At 52.3% G+C, this 16,831-nt stretch overlaps 1 protein-coding gene across 1 annotated transcript in view; it reads right to left on the reverse strand.

The window, feature by feature from the left end:
- bop1 (BOP1 ribosomal biogenesis factor) overlaps nt 1-16,831 on the reverse strand; it is a 200,650-nt gene that overhangs the window by 157,868 nt on the left and 25,951 nt on the right. The window contains exons 2-3 of the mRNA XM_068015856.1: nt 11,644-11,847; nt 8,724-8,858 (exon numbers count right to left, since the gene is read on the reverse strand). Of these exons, the coding sequence (XP_067871957.1) occupies nt 8,724-8,858; nt 11,644-11,847 (339 nt within the window). The remainder of the gene's footprint in view (nt 1-8,723; nt 8,859-11,643; nt 11,848-16,831) is intronic.

Here is a 16,831-nt window from a genome sequence, read left to right on the forward strand (position 1 = left end):
ACAGATGGCAGAGAATGTTCAAATCCCATCATGACAAGTTACCAAGTAAAACTCAATAAACCTGGTAATTTATAAGCTGCCACCAGGGAGAATAAAGTCACCATAAAAACTGCTGGGTTGTTATAGAAACCTAATTGTTTCTCTAACATCCTTCAGGGAAGGGAATCTGCCACCCCTACCCACTCTGGTCTACTTCCAACTTCAATCTCACTAAGTGGTTGACTCTCGATGCCTTTGAAGTGATTTAGGGCAACAATGCATTAATGCCCGTAGAGTTTAACTGATTAAAAGCTCCAGTTATAATGCATTTCCTGCAGTCAATTTTTTTCCAAAAAAAGACTAGCACTTCTGTTGCACTTTTCATGACGATGGGCTGTCTCAAGGTGCTTTACAGCCAACAAAGTACTTTTTGAAGTGTAGTAACTGCTGGGATATAGGAAACACGGCAGTCAATTTGCACACAGCAAATTCCCAGAAACAGCAAGGTGATAATGACCAGATAATCTGTTTTTGTGATGTTGATTGAAGGATAAATATTGGCCAAGACACTGGGGATAATTTCCCTGCTCCTCTTCAAAATAGTGCCATGGGTTACTCTACATCCAGCTGAGCAAGCAGATGGGACCTTGGTTGAACCCATCAGGAAGACAGCATCTCCGACAGTGCAATACTGAGGCAGTGCTGCACTGGAGTATCAGCTTTGATTTTTGTGCTTAAGAGTGGGACCTGAACCCGAATCCTTGCGCGTGCACAAATTATAACTTGTGGCCGACATGTAGCCCGCAAGTCTTGCCTCGGAAGCTCAGTCCAATTCACGCCCGCAATTCTGGTTCACAAGTTTGAAATTTCAGAGGCAAGAGTGCTACCCACCGAGTCACAGCTGATAGCCTATAAATCACTCCTGTGAAGTGCCTTGGTTCGTTTAACTGTGTTAAAGGCACTTTAAGTAATTATGAGTTCAAATCCCACCGTGACAGCAGGGAAATTTAAATTCAGTTAATAAATAAATCTGGACTAAAAAGTGACGATCAGTAATGGAGTCCATGTAAATATCAGATTGTCGTAAAAAATGCAAGTTGTTGTTTTAAGGTTCTATGATTCGACAAAGTGTGTCTGGATCTGCCATCAAGGAAGTAGCATTTAGAGGGAGAAGCAGCAGGCCACCTTACCCATACCATCTAAAAATATACATATGAAGGAGGCCATCAGCCTCAAGCCTATTCTGCCATTTCTTTAGATCATGTCTGATTTATACCCAAAGTCTATTCAGACATTAGCAGCCAGAGCCAGGGAAAGCATGCACAAATTATAAATTGTGGCCTACATGTAACCTGCAAGTCTTGCCTCAGAAGCTCAGTCCAATTCACGCTCGCAATTCTTACTGACTGGTTCACGAGTTTGAAATTTGTCGGTCTGGAGAGCTTGGAAAGCAGTTGCCTTAGTGCTGTGTGTAAATGGTAATTCCAAATACTGTTGTACGTTGTTTGGATATGTACAAAGGCCCTCGAGACTCCACAAAGTGCAGCTAACTGGCCCACAGAGATAGAAGGACTGGAACGAATATTATAGACATCTTTTGAGGAAAGTTGGACAAATATATGAAGCAGAGGAAGGTACAGGGGATAGGGAGAGTGCAGAGCAACAGGATTTGTTTTGGATCATTCGAATCAACAGCCGGCACAGATACGATGGGTCGAGTGGCCTCCTCCTGTGCTATCAACTTCAAGTGTCCTATGGACCCTCGTGCATTACAGACAAAGCAGATCTGAATTAGCGTAGCAGCAACTACGTGATGCAATTCAAGATATAATCTACACACCATCACATCATACACGAGGGGAGAGCAATTTATAAAAACATATCGACAATGACAGCGTTTATCTAACACGCCGGCCAGGCTCACTGCTGAGACCAAACCTCTACAAGAATGACAAACTGCAAATCTTTTGACAGCAGCAGTTAACTCCCTGACAGGAATCGCAACGTCTGTTCAAACAATAAACGGGAACAAATCGTAGGTGGGAGAAAATTGGAATTCCTCACCAGAAACCAGACTGAACAGATCCAAAATCTGCAAACTTCCTCAATACCAGCAGGGGACAGATGGGACAACACTAGTCCCCAACATGCCTTCCTCAACCAACACCACCAAAAACAGATTATCTGGTTATTCGTCCTTTTGCAGTTTGTAGGTTTGACTGTGACAATGACTGCACAGCCATAATCTCAGGACGTCCACGAAGTGCTTTATAGCCAATGTAGTTTTTTTTTGAAGTGTAGTCACTGTGGTAATGTAGGAAACAGACCGGCCAATTTGCACCCAGAAATGTCCCACAAACTTGGGCGGCACAGTGGCGCAGTGGTTGGCCCTGCAGCCTCACAGCTCCAGCGACCCGGATTCGGTTCGATTCTGGGTACTGCCTGTGCAGAGTTTGCAAGTTCTCCCTGTGACCGTGTGGGTTTCCGCCGGGTGCTCCGGTTTCCTCCCACAGCCAAAGACTTGCAGGTTGATAGGTAAATTGGCCATTGTAAACTTCCCCCAGTGCAGGTAGGTGGTAGGAGAATGGTGGGGATGTGGTAGGGAATATGGGATTAATGTAGGATTAGTGTAAATGGGTGGTTGTTGGTCCGCACAGACTCGGTGGTCCGAAGGGCCTGTTTCAGTGCTGTATCTCTCTATGACAGCAATGAGTTAAATGACCAGATAATCTGTTTTGGTGATTGATGTTGGCTCAGGGATAAATATTGACCAGGAGAATGGCCTTACTTTTTTCAACTAGTACCCTGGCATCGTTTTAAATCCACCCAAAAGAGAGTAGTCAGCACCTTGATATCCCATCATATCCAAAGACTGTGCAGTGCTCCCTCAGGCTGGAGTTTATGCTCAGATTCCTGCAGTGGGATATGAACTCACGATCTCCTGACTAACAGATGAGCGCGCGACCACTAAAACCACAGCTGAAACCATAAATACACAGTGCTTAAGAGTGACCACTTCAGCAAGGTACCAGGAAACTAACTGTAAGCTGCACCTTATAACAAGAGTCAGTGCAAAAGGGAGGGAATTGGATAAAGAGAGAGCGCGAGGGCGCGCGAGAGAGAGCGAGAGCGCGAGAGAGAGCGAGAGCGCGAGAGAGAGCGAGAGCGCGAGAGAGAGCGAGAGAGAGCGAGAGCGCGAGAGAGAGCGAGAGCGCGAGAGAGAGCGAGAGCGCGAGAGAGAGCGAGAGCGCGAGAGAGAGCGAGAGCGCGAGAGAGAGCGAGAGCGCGAGAGAGAGCGAGAGCGCGAGAGAGAGCGAGAGCGCGAGAGAGAGCGAGAGCGCGAGAGAGAGCGAGAGCGCGAGAGAGAGCGAGAGCGCGAGAGAGAGCGAGAGCGCGAGAGAGAGCGAGAGCGCGAGAGAGAGCGAGAGCGCGAGAGAGAGCGAGAGCGCGAGAGAGAGCGAGAGCGCGAGAGAGAGCGAGAGAGAGCGAGAGAGAGCGAGAGAGAGCGAGAGAGAGCGAGAGAGAGCGAGAGAGAGCGAGAGAGAGCGAGAGAGAGCGAGAGCGCGAGAGAGAGCGAGAGCGCGAGAGAGAGCGAGAGCGCGAGAGAGAGCGAGAGCGCGAGAGAGAGCGAGAGCGCGAGAGAGAGCGAGAGCGCGAGAGAGAGCGAGAGCGCGAGAGAGAGCGAGAGCGCGAGAGAGAGCGAGAGAGAGCGAGAGAGCGAGAGAGAGCGCGAGAGCGAGAGAGAGCGCGAGAGAGAGCGCGAGAGCGAGAGCGCGAGAGAGAGCGAGAGCGCGAGAGAGAGCGAGAGCGCGAGAGAGAGCGAGAGCGCGAGAGAGAGCGCGAGAGAGCGCGAGAGAGAGCGCGAGAGAGCGCGAGAGAGAGCGCGAGAGAGAGCGCGAGAGAGAGCGCGAGAGAGAGCGCGAGAGAGCGAGAGCGAGAGCGCGAGAGAGCGAGAGCGAGAGCGCGAGAGAGAGCGCGAGAGAGAGCGAGAGCGCGAGAGAGAGCGCGAGAGAGAGCGCGAGAGAGCGCGAGAGAGCGCGAGAGAGAGCGCGAGAGAGAGCGAGAGAGAGCGCGAGAGAGAGCGAGAGCGCGAGAGAGAGCGAGAGCGCGAGAGAGAGCGAGAGCGCGAGAGAGAGCGAGAGCGCGAGAGAGAGCGAGAGCGCGAGAGAGAGCGAGAGCGCGAGAGAGAGCGCGAGAGCGAGAGCGCGAGAGAGAGCGAGAGCGCGAGAGAGAGCGCGAGAGAGAGCGCGAGAGAGCGCGAGAGAGAGCGCGAGAGAGCGCGAGAGAGAGCGCGAGAGAGAGCGCGAGAGAGCGCGAGAGAGCGCGAGAGAGAGCGCGAGAGAGCGCGAGAGAGAGCGCGAGAGAGAGCGCGAGAGAGAGCGCGAGAGAGAGCGCGAGAGAGAGCGCGAGAGAGAGCGCGAGAGAGAGCGCGAGAGAGAGCGCGAGAGAGCGCGCGAGAGAGCGCGCGAGAGAGCGAGCGAGAGCGCGAGAGAGAGCGCGAGAGAGAGCGCGAGAGAGAGCGAGAGAGAGAGCGAGAGAGAGCGCGAGAGAGCGCGAGAGAGAGCGCGAGAGAGAGCGCGAGAGAGCGCGAGAGAGAGCGCGAGAGCGCGAGAGAGAGCGCGAGCGCGAGAGAGAGCGCGAGCGCGAGAGAGAGCGCGAGCGCGAGAGAGAGCGCGAGAGCGCGAGAGAGAGCGCGAGAGCGCGAGAGAGAGCGCGAGAGCGCGAGAGAGAGCGCGAGAGCGCGAGAGAGAGCGCGAGAGCGCGAGAGAGAGCGCGAGAGCGCGAGAGAGAGCGCGAGAGCGCGAGAGAGAGCGCGAGAGCGCGAGAGAGAGCGCGAGAGCGCGAGAGAGAGCGCGAGAGCGCGAGAGAGAGCGCGAGAGCGCGAGAGAGAGCGCGAGAGCGCGAGAGAGAGCGCGAGAGCGCGAGAGAGAGCGCGAGAGCGCGAGAGAGAGAGCGCGAGAGCGCGAGAGAGAGAGCGCGAGAGCGCGAGAGAGAGAGCGCGAGAGAGAGAGCGCGAGAGCGCGAGAGAGAGAGCGCGAGAGAGAGAGCGCGAGAGAGAGAGCGCGAGAGCGCGAGCGAGAGAGAGCGCGAGAGCGAGCGCGAGAGAGAGCGCGAGAGAGAGCGCGAGAGAGAGCGCGAGAGAGAGCGCGAGAGAGAGAGCGCGAGAGAGAGCGCGAGAGCGAGCGCGAGAGCGAGCGCGAGAGCGAGCGCGAGAGCGAGCGCGAGAGAGAGCGCGAGAGAGAGCGCGAGAGCGAGCGCGAGAGCGAGCGCGAGAGCGAGCGCGAGAGAGAGCGCGAGAGAGAGCGCGAGAGAGAGCGCGAGAGCGAGCGCGAGAGAGAGCGCGAGAGAGAGCGCGAGAGAGAGCGCGAGAGAGAGCGCGAGAGCGAGAGCGCGAGAGAGAGCGCGAGAGCGAGAGCGCGAGAGCGAGCGCGAGAGCGAGAGCGAGAGCGCGAGAGCGAGCGCGAGAGCGCGAGAGCGAGCGCGAGAGCGCGAGAGCGAGCGCGAGAGCGCGAGAGAGAGCGCGAGAGCGCGAGAGCGCGAGAGAGAGCGCGAGAGCGCGAGAGAGAGCGCGGAGAGAGAGCGCGAGAGCGCGAGAGAGCGCGAGAGAGAGCGCGAGAGCGCGAGCGCGAGCGCGAGAGCGCGAGAGCGAGAGCGCGAGAGCGAGCGCGAGAGCGCGAGAGCGCGAGAGCGAGCGCGAGAGCGCGCGCGAGAGCGAGAGCGCGAGAGCGCGAGAGCGAGCGCGAGAGCGAGAGCGCGAGAGCGCGAGAGCGAGCGCGAGAGCGCGAGAGCGAGCGCGAGAGCGAGCGCGAGATGCGCGAGAGCGCGAGAGAGAGCGCGAGAGCGCGAGAGAGAGCGCGAGAGCGCGAGAGCGCGAGAGAGAGCGCGAGAGCGCGAGAGAGAGCGCGAGAGCGCGAGAGAGAGCGCGAGAGCGCGAGAGAGAGCGCGAGAGAGAGCGCGAGAGCGCGAGAGAGAGCGCGAGAGCGCGAGAGAGAGCGCGAGAGCGCGAGAGAGAGCGCGAGAGCGCGAGAGCGAGAGCGAGAGCGCGAGAGCGAGCGCGAGAGCGCGAGAGCGAGCGCGAGAGCGAGCGCGAGAGCGAGCGCGAGAGCGCGAGAGCGAACGCGAGAGCGCGAGAGAGAGCGCGAGAGCGCGAGAGAGAGCGCGAGAGCGCGAGAGAGAGCGCGAGAGAGAGCGCGAGAGCGCGAGAGAGAGCGCGAGAGCGCGAGCGCGAGAGAGAGCGCGAGAGCGCGAGAGAGAGCGCGAGAGCGCGAGAGAGAGCACGAGAGCGCGAGAGAGAGCGCGAGAGCGCGAGAGAGAGCGCGAGAGCGCGAGAGCGCGAGAGAGAGCGCGAGAGCGCGAGAGCGCGAGAGAGAGCGAGAGCGCGAGAGAGCGCGAGAGCGCGAGAGAGAGCGAGAGCGCGAGAGAGCGCGAGAGAGAGCGAGAGCGCGAGAGAGAGCGAGAGCGCGAGAGAGAGCGAGAGCGCGAGAGAGAGCGAGAGCGCGAGAGAGAGCGAGAGCGCGAGAGAGAGCGAGAGCGCGAGAGAGAGCGAGAGCGCGAGAGAGAGCGAGAGCGCGAGAGAGAGCGAGAGCGCGAGAGAGAGCGAGAGCGCGAGAGAGAGCGAGAGCGCGAGAGAGAGCGAGAGCGCGAGAGAGAGCGAGAGCGCGAGAGAGAGCGAGAGCGCGAGAGAGAGCGAGAGCGCGAGAGAGAGCGAGAGCGCGAGAGAGAGCGAGAGCGCGAGAGAGAGCGAGAGCGCGAGAGAGAGCGAGAGCGCGAGAGAGAGCGAGAGCGCGAGAGAGAGCGAGAGCGCGAGAGAGAGCGAGAGCGCGAGAGAGAGCGAGAGCGCGAGAGAGAGCGAGAGCGCGAGAGAGAGCGAGAGCGCGAGAGAGAGCGAGAGCGCGAGAGAGAGCGAGAGCGCGAGAGAGAGCGAGAGCGCGAGAGAGAGCGAGAGCGCGAGAGAGAGCGAGAGCGCGAGAGAGAGCGAGAGCGCGAGAGAGAGCGAGAGCGCGAGAGAGAGCGAGAGCGCGAGAGAGAGCGAGAGCGCGAGAGAGAGCGAGAGCGCGAGAGAGAGCGAGAGCGCGAGAGAGAGCGAGAGCGCGAGAGAGAGCGAGAGCGCGAGAGAGAGCGAGAGCGCGAGAGAGAGCGAGAGCGCGAGAGAGAGCGAGAGCGCGAGAGAGAGCGAGAGCGCGAGAGAGAGCGAGAGCGCGAGAGAGAGCGAGAGCGCGAGAGAGAGCGAGAGCGCGAGAGAGAGCGAGAGCGCGAGAGAGAGCGAGAGCGCGAGAGAGAGCGAGAGCGCGAGAGAGAGCGAGAGCGCGAGAGAGAGCGAGAGCGCGAGAGAGAGCGAGAGCGCGAGAGAGAGCGAGAGCGCGAGAGAGAGCGAGAGCGCGAGAGAGAGCGAGAGCGCGAGAGAGAGCGAGAGCGCGAGAGAGAGCGAGAGCGCGAGAGAGAGCGAGAGCGCGAGAGAGAGCGAGAGCGCGAGAGAGAGCGAGAGCGCGAGAGAGAGCGAGAGCGCGAGAGAGAGCGAGAGCGCGCGAGAGAGAGCGAGAGCGCGAGAGAGAGCGAGAGCGCGAGAGAGAGCGAGAGCGCGAGAGAGAGCGAGAGCGCGAGAGAGAGCGAGAGCGCGAGAGAGAGCGAGAGCGCGAGAGAGAGCGAGAGCGCGAGAGAGAGCGAGAGCGCGAGAGAGAGCGAGAGCGCGAGAGAGAGCGAGAGCGCGAGAGAGAGCGAGAGCGCGAGAGAGAGCGAGAGCGCGAGAGAGAGCGAGAGCGCGAGAGAGAGCGAGAGCGCGAGAGAGAGCGAGAGCGCGAGAGAGAGCGAGAGCGCGAGAGAGAGCGAGAGCGCGAGAGAGAGCGAGAGCGCGAGAGAGAGCGAGAGCGCGAGAGAGAGCGAGAGCGCGAGAGAGAGCGAGAGCGCGAGAGAGAGCGAGAGCGCGAGAGAGAGCGAGAGCGCGAGAGAGAGCGAGAGCGCGAGAGAGAGCGAGAGCGCGAGAGAGAGCGAGAGCGCGAGAGAGAGCGAGAGCGCGAGAGAGAGCGAGAGCGCGAGAGAGAGAGAGAGCGCTGAGAGCGAGAAGAGAGGAGCGCGAGGAGAGGAGAGAGAGAGAGAGAGAGCGCGAGAGAGAGAGAGAGCGCGAGAGAGAGAGAGAGCCGAGAGACGAGAGAGAGAGAGCGCGATGGAAAGAGAGAGAGAGAGAGAGCTCTGCGAGAGAGAGAGAGCGAGCAATGGCGATGAGAGAGAGAGGAGCGCGAGAGAGAGAGAGAGCGCGAGAGAGAGAGAGAGCGCGAGAGAGAGAGAGAGCGCGAGAGAGAGAGAGCGCGAGAGAGAGAGAGCGCGAGAGAGAGAGAGCGCGAGCGAGAGAGAGCGCGAGCGAGAGAGAGCGCGAGCGAGAGAGAGCGCGAGCGAGAGAGAGCGCGAGCGAGAGAGAGCGCGAGCGAGAGAGAGCGCGAGCGAGAGAGAGCGCGAGCGAGAGAGCGAGCGCGAGAGCGTTGAGCACGAGAGATAGCGCGAGAGAGAGAGAGAGAGAGAGATTGCGAGAGAGAGAGCGAGAGCGCGAAGGAGGTGAAGATTCCCTAGTGTGTTTGAACAATGGGAGCCTTCTGCTGTAACAAGACACTCCAAGGCTGTGTCAAATATTAGTGAGCTTTCAACGGAATTGGCCCAGACTCAAAATCAGCAACTTGGCTCTCGTGTTAATTCAGATAAATGAGCAATCGAAAGGGTTAAAAGCGCAAGAGAGAATAGCCATCTCTCCTTACCTCCTCGTCCGAAGTGTCCTCTCCGTACTCCTCTCCGGGAGGAATCGACCCCGGCTGCTCCGGGCGCAGACTGCAGTCCAACTCTGCCAATTTTCCATTGCTTTCACCGTCCTCTTTCCTGGCAACTTCACTGATCTGGGAAATAGAGCAACAAAACAAAAAAAATCAGGTTGTATTTACAGTACGCATGTGGGTTAAAAAGACAAGTACTGGACTGTTTAATGCAACCATCCAATTTGCTGGTCCATCAGTCACTGTCAGCTTGGACCCTGTGGCCCTGCTCAGGAGCCAGGTAGCTCATTTAAGTTAAATTCCAGTCAGCGGGTGGGCTGGCTTCAGATCAGATAGAGCTGAACAACTCTCCCTTTGAGTGGATCCGGGGAGTTTTTTTGTCCTGACAAGTAGGGAGCATTAGAGTCGGAAAAGTATTCGAATCAAGCAGTCCCAGGTCTGGTACAGTCGAAGCGCAGGGCAAATCATTGATTGCTTAGCATTACCCAAGGGTTGGCATGTTGGGGCGGGGGCGGGTGTGTGGGACGCACAGCACAGGTGGCTACTGAAGTTGTAGTTTGGACATCAGTGACATACAGGACACCAGATTGTTACAAACCATTCAGTTCCACTTTTGAAAACCGCCGCAGTCCTTTCACCATTCCGTAATTATGAGAGATTAGATTCATGCCTGCATATGGGCCTGTGTTGCTCCTTCTTCAGATCCTCGAGGAGATGCCCTGTCACCATCTCAACCAGTCTTTAAAACCGGTTTTTAATATTTAAAAGCAGTCTGGGACGAGGCAGCAGTACCTCATGTGGGACTTTGAACAAACTATTGGCATGCGGCATGAAACAGGATGTGGATGTGACAGTACAGGATCCAAGCTGGTTCCAAACAAACTGAAAATATTGTGGGCTCGATGTATCCCTAATTAACTATGGCTAGGTAGAATATTTAGCCCATAACAGATCTTGAAATAAAATCGTAGTGGAGACAAAAAGCTAACCAACTTGTTTGCTCTACTTCTCCAAGCTCCAAATAAAAAGATGTCACAATGTTAACTTGCATCAAGAATTTGCTCCTAGCTGCAGAAACCTTTGACTGCCCAAGTATTTGTTGAACTATGCTTGTACTTTATAGATCAATGGGTGGGCAATCTAGCAGACATAATTATCATTTAGGATCAAGCATTGAAGGATGCAAAATCTACCCAAGTGATGGAAATAATTAATACTGATCATTGGGCCAATGTGCTGTAGCTACAGCCTACGCCATTTACAATTGTTTCAGGCCTCTTAACAGATGTGAAGAAATACTTGCAACATAAATATCATGGTTACTACAGCAGTTCAGAGGCTAGGTATTTGGAAACAAATAACTCACTCCTGACTTCCCAAGGCCGGTTCAGCATTTACAAAGCACAAGTCAGGAGTGTGATGGAATACTCTCCACTTGCCTGAATGGGTGCAGCTCCAACAACATTTAAGAAGCACGACACCATCCAGGACAAAGCAGCCCGATTGATTTGCACCCCATCCACCACCAGCGCATGATTGCTGCAGCGTGTCCCACCTGTACGATACATTGCAGCAACTTTCCACGGTGTATTCCGCAGCACTTCCCAAACCCATGACCTCCACCACCTAGGACGAGGGTAGCAGGTGCTTGGGATCACCACCGCCCGCAAGATCCCTTCAAGTCGCACATCATCCTGACTTGGACAAATAACAACTGTCCTTCCATCATCACAGACTCAAAATCCTGGAAGTCCATACCTGACGTCACTGTGGGAGAATATTCACCATACGGACTGTGGTGGTTCAAGAAGGTGGCTCACCATCATCTTCTTGGGGCAACAGGATAGATGCATCAAACTTGCCAGCAACACCCACATCCAGAGAACTTGTTTTATTTCCTGCTAGTGCCTGCTCTCTGTTGGGTAGCAATCAAGCCATTATCCGTGATGGTTGCCCCATTGGAGGATACTGTCAATTGGACTCTGATTAATGATGCGAAAAAGAACTGGCAGAGAGGCAGTCCTGAAATGTTTGAACTCTATCTATCCAGCAGCTGCCCGAGCCTTGGAGGCATACATCAAGCTTGCATTCATGATTTAGTTGAGCTCAAACTTCCATCAAAAGCTTTGTCACTATTAAGAAACTACAAAAGCAGTTCTCAACATACAGAAGTATGGAATCTTGTAGCATAGAACAAAGCCATTTAGCCCATCACGTCTACACTAGATCAGTGAACACCCAGCACTCCCTGTTCTTTAGAAATTAAGCATTGCATTACTGTTATCTATTTAACCCTGTTGATTCTGTATAGTTTTAGCTTTTATGATAAGCTGATCTGATGTCCATCATCATGGTGATCCCACCAATATGCAGAGATATAATGACACAACGAACATGGTATATGAGTTCCGATACATAACGCAATGAAATACTGGCCAGCTGGCGGCCAGGTATCTTATAGAATTCAAGCATAAAATCAAGTTCATTTTTAGAAGCGTTGGCGTCCCAATTGAAGTTGACATTAGGTTGGGTGGCTAGTTTTCTCAGCCGGCACAGACATGATGGGCTGAATGGTCTTTTTGTGCTGTAGCTTTTCTATGATTCTACTTTATACTCAAGTGACAAGTATTGGAAAAAAACTCAATTATCTAATGGGTTGGTGGAAAGAACCAACAAAGCAACTTCCTCATCTCAACCAAATGAAGGACAGACGATATATACAAAATGAGAATAAACCCCTTCCTCAGTCAGACCTCCAAAAGCTGCATTAGCAAAAATCTAAGCTCAGGACACCTGCCCACCATCCTAGCTCGAGATGGCTGGTCATACAAACAGAAACCAAATGTCAGCTGTATGTTCAAGACACAAAATATTTCTCAGAATAAAAAACTCAGCTGTTGTAACTCACCTGAACATCCCGCTTGCTAAACTTCTTTATACTCTTCTCCTCAACTCCACTGTCATCATCGTCCTCTCCCTCCTCTTGATCATCATCATCCCCCTCACCACTGCTGTCACTCCCTGAATCTTCCAAACCAGAGAAAACACTCTCTTCACTGTCAGTTAGGTCACCTCCATCCTCATCGAGTGCTGCATTTTCCAAGCTGGAAAGCTGTAAAATAAAAATGCACACAAAAAAAATAAGCATTTCAAATTAACCTTGCCAATCACCCATGGCCAGAATGCAAAGCAAGTTGGAGGACATCCTCTTAACAACAGTGTCCTCAAACCATGTAACACGCATTTACAAGATGCACTGCAGCAATTTGCCGAGGCTCCTTTGACAGCCTCTTTCAAACCCACGACCTCTTCCACCAAGAAGGACAAGGGCAGCAGATGCATGGGAACACCACCACCTCCAAGTTCCCCTCCAAGCCACACCCCATCCTGATTTGGAACTATTGCGCCATTCCTTCACTGTCACTGGGTCAAGATGCTGGAACTCCCTCCATAACAGCACTGAGGGTGTACCTGCACCACATGGAGTGCAGTGGTTCAAAAAGGCAGCTCAAAGGCAATTAGGGACGGGCAGTGACTGCTGGCCTTGCCAGCAATGCCCGCACAGGATGAAATTTTTTAAAATTCAATGTAATGCTGTGCTCATGTGGAACCTTACCTGCTGGCCCTTTAAGCCCTAGGGCTTTCCACTATAAAAAAAGATACATTCATAGGTCAATAAGATGGGGAGTGGCAGTAAGCAAATTTTTTTTTTTTTTGACAGCCAGCGCAGACATGACAGGCTGAATGGCCTCTGTACTGTAACAATTCTGATTTATGGATGTAAGGCCAGCATTTGTTGCCTACCCTTAATTGCCCTTGACAACGGAGTAGTTTGCTAGGCCATTTCAGAGGGCACTTAAGAGTCAACCACATTGCTGTGGGTCTGTGCCAGACCAGGTAAGGACAGCAGATTTCCTTCCCTAAAGCACATTAGTGAACCAAATTGGTTTTTACAACAATCAATGGAAGTTTCATGGCACCATTACTGAGACTTGCTTCCAATTCCAGATTTTTATGAATTGAAATTCATTGAATTTTACATTCCACCAGCTGCCATGGTGGGATTTAAACCAATGTCCCCAGGGCATTAACTTGGGCCTCTAGATTACTAGCTCAATGACCGTAGCACTCCACCACCACCTCCCCCTGTATTGTCTGTTGCTGGGATAAAAAGTACCCTTGGACCAACTTGTTACTTTTTAAAGTATGAAGTCTACAGCAGTCAAGAACACAAGAAGCAAATGACAATCTTCATCTCTCCTCCATCACATCTTCCATGCAGAGGATGCAGTGGAAGCACTGAATGACTGAGTTGACTATTTTTTTTATATTTCATAGGATGTGGGCGCCGCTGGCTAGGCCAGCATTTATTGCCCATCCCTAATTGCCCTCGAGAAGGTGGTGCTGAGCTGCCTCTTTAAACCACTGCAGCCCCTGGGTGTAGGTACACCCACAGTATTGTAAGGAAGAGAGTTCCAGGACATTGACTGACTTGTTACTTCCAGGATTGGGCACTCAGACAGCAAGGCTTTCCTCTCAGTCTCTCTTCTTCACCCTACTGATGAGGCTTGCAGCACAAGAACATTTTTTTTTTCTTGACAATCCATGCTTCACTCGACAGTCCACTGATGCAAGCACTTACGAATATTTAGAAACACCATTAGATCACCACCCCCACCCATCCACTAGGTCAAGGGAAGAATTATTTGCTGGAAATGCAGGGCCGTGGCAACAGCTCCACCCAAATTTGCTTTAGTAACTTCCTGATCTCTACCCTGGACGGGTTGCACCTGAACTGAAATGGGACCAATATCCTTGCTGGGAGGTTTGCTAGTGCTGTTGCGGGGGGGGGGTTTAAAACTAATTTGGCAGGGAGATGGGATACAGAGGGGAGGTACAGTAGTGGGTGATGCACAAATATAAAAGAGAAACTGAGTCAGTCTGGAAGGCAAAGCAAATATAGACCTGTTAAGGCACAAGTGAAAAATGCAAGGCTGGATTGCATCGATTTTAATGTAAGGAGTCTTACGAGTAAGGCAGATGAATTGAGGGTGATGATTAGCACATGGGATTATGATATTATTGCAATCACAGAGACATGGTTGAGGGAGGGGCAGGATTAGCAGCTCAATATTCCAGGTTACAAAACATACAGGTGAGACAGGGGAGGGGGTAAAAGAGGAGGTGGCATTGCACTGTTGATCAAAAAGTCAGTTACTGTATTAAGGAGGGATGATATCTTAGAAGGTTCCTCAAATGAGGCCATATGGGTAGAACTTAAAAACAAAAAGGGGGCAAATCACTTGGCTGGGTGTGTACTACAGGCCTCCAAACAGTCAGAGAGATATACAGGAGCAGATAGCTAGGCAAATTTCTGAGAGGTGTAAAAATAATAGGGTAATAATAGGAGATTTTAACTTCCCCAATATTAACTGGGATAGTCTTAGTGCAAAAGGCTTAAAGAGGGCGGAATTCTTAAAATGCCGACAGCAGAGCTTTTTGAGTCAGTACATAGAAAGTCCTACAAGAGAAGGGGCAGTAATGAAGCCAGACAAGCTGTGGAAGTGTCAGTGGGGGAGCATTTCAGGGATAGTGACCATAACTCTGTAGGATTTAAGGTAGTTATGGAAAAGGACAAAGATGGACCGGAAATAAAGGTACTGAATTGGGGCAAGGCCAATTTCAATATGATAAAACAGGATCTGGCCAAAGTGGACGGGGAGCAGAAACTTGTAGGAAAGTCTACATCAAACTAGTGGGAGTCATTCAAAGAGGAAATAGTGAGAGTCCAGAGCCAACACATACCCATTAAGGTGAAGGGAACCCTGGATGTCAAGGGATATAGAGGATTGGATCGGGGAAAAAAAAGGCTTGTGGCAGATTCAGAGGGCTGGAAACAGTGGAGGACCTCGAGGAGTATAGAAAGTGTAGGTGGGTACTTAAAAAAAGTAATTAAGAGAGCAAAGAGGGGACATGAAAAAACACTGGCAGTCAAGATAAAGGAAAATCCGAAGGCATTTTATAGGTATATTAAGGGCAAGAGGATAACCAGGGAAAGAGTAGGGCCCATTAGGGACCAAAGTGGCAATGTGTGTGTGGAGCCAGAGGAAATAGGTGAGGTTTTAAATGATTACTTTTCACCTGCGTTCACTATGGAGACAGACGATGTAGGCGTAGAGATCAGGGAGGGGGATTGAGATATACTGGAACACATTCGCATTGAAAGAGAGGAAGAATTAGCTGTTTTAGCTTGGCTTAAAAGTGGATAAATCCCCAGGCCCAGATGAGATTATTATTTTTTATTTATTTAGAGATACAGCACTGAAACAGGCTCTTCGGCCCACCGAGTCTGTGCCGACCATCAACCACCCATTTATACTAATCCTACACTAATTCCATATTCCTACCACATCCCCACCTGTCCCTATATTTCCCTACCACCTACCTATACTAGGGGCAATTTATAATGGCCAATTTACCTATCAACCTGCAAGTCTTTGGCATATGGGAGGAAACCCACGCAGGATGTTATGGGAAGCAAGGGATGAAATTGCAGAGCCGCTGGCAATGATCTTTTCATATTCTCTGTTGACGGGGGTGGTACCAGGTGATTGGAGGGTGGCAAATGTTGTGCCCCTGTTCAAGAAAGGGAATAGGAACAACCCTGGGAATTACAGGCCAGTTAGTCTTACTTCGGTGGTAGGCAAGTTGATGGAAAAGGTGCTGAGGGATAGGATTTCTGAGCATCTGGAAAGACACTGCTTGATTCGGGACAGTCAGCACGGTTTTGTGAGGGGTAGGTCTTGCCTCACAAGCCTGATCGAATTCTTTGAGCAGGTGACCAAGCAAGTGGATGAGGGTAAACCAGTGGATGTGGTGTACATGGATTTTAGTAAGGCATTTGATAAGGTCCCCCATGGTAGACTTATGGAGAAAGTCAGGAGGCATGGGATAGTGGGGAATGTGGCCAGTTGGATTAAGAATTGGCTAACTGATAGAAGGCAGAGAGTGGTCTTAGATGGTAAATACTCAGCCTGGAGCCCAGTTACCAGTGGCGTGCCACAGGGATCAGTTCTGGGTCCGCTCCTGTTTGTGATTTTTATTAACGACTTGGATGAGGAAGTCGAAGGGTGGGTCAGTAAATTTGCAGATGATACAAAGGTTGGTGGAGTTGTGGATACCGAGGAGGGCTATTGTCGTCTGCAAAGGGACTTGGATAGGTTGCAGTGCTGGGCTGAAAAGTGGCAGATGGAGTTTAACCCTGAAAAGTGTGAGGTCGTCCATTTTGGAAGGACAAACACGAATGCAAAATACTGGGTTAACGGTAGGGTTCTTGGGCATGTGGAGGAGCAGAGAGACCTTGGGGTCTATGTGCATAGATCGTTGAAAGTTGCAACTCAAGTGGATAGGGCTGTGAAGAAGGCATATGGGGTGTTAGCGTTCATTAGCAGAGGGATTGAATTTAAGAGCCGTGAGGTGATGATGCAGCTGTACAGGACCTTGGTAAGGCCTCATTTGGAGTACTGTGTGCAGTTCTGGTCGCCTCATTTTAGGAAGGATGTGGAAGCCTTGGAGAGGGTGCAGAGGAGATTTACCAGGATGTTGCCTGGAATGGAGAATAAGTCTTACGAGGAAAGGCTGAACATTCTAGGCCTCTTCTCATTAGAACGGAGAAGGATGAGGGGTGACATGATAGAGGTTTATAAGATGATCAGGGGAATAGATAGGGTAGACAGTCAGAAACTTTTTCCCCGGGTGGAGCAAAGCGTTACAAGGGGTCATAAATTTAAGGTGAAGGGTGGGAGATATAAGGGGGATGTCAGGGGAAGGTTCTTTACCCAGAGAGTGGTCGGGGCATGGAATGCCTTGCCTGGGGAAGTTGTTGAGTCAGAAACTTTAGGGACTTTCAAACGGCTTTTAGATAGGTATATGGATAAAGGAGAATGGTGGGGTATAGATTAAATTGTCCTTGACAGAGGACAAAGGATCGGCACAACATCGTGGGCCGAAGGGCCTGTTCTGTGCTGTATTTTTCTATGTTTTTCTATGTTCTATGACACAGGGAGAACTTGCAAACTCCACACAGGCAGTACCCA

Source organism: Heterodontus francisci, chromosome 2 (genome assembly GCF_036365525.1).
Source record: "Heterodontus francisci isolate sHetFra1 chromosome 2, sHetFra1.hap1, whole genome shotgun sequence".
Classification (NCBI taxonomy): Eukaryota; Metazoa; Chordata; class Chondrichthyes; order Heterodontiformes; family Heterodontidae; genus Heterodontus; species Heterodontus francisci.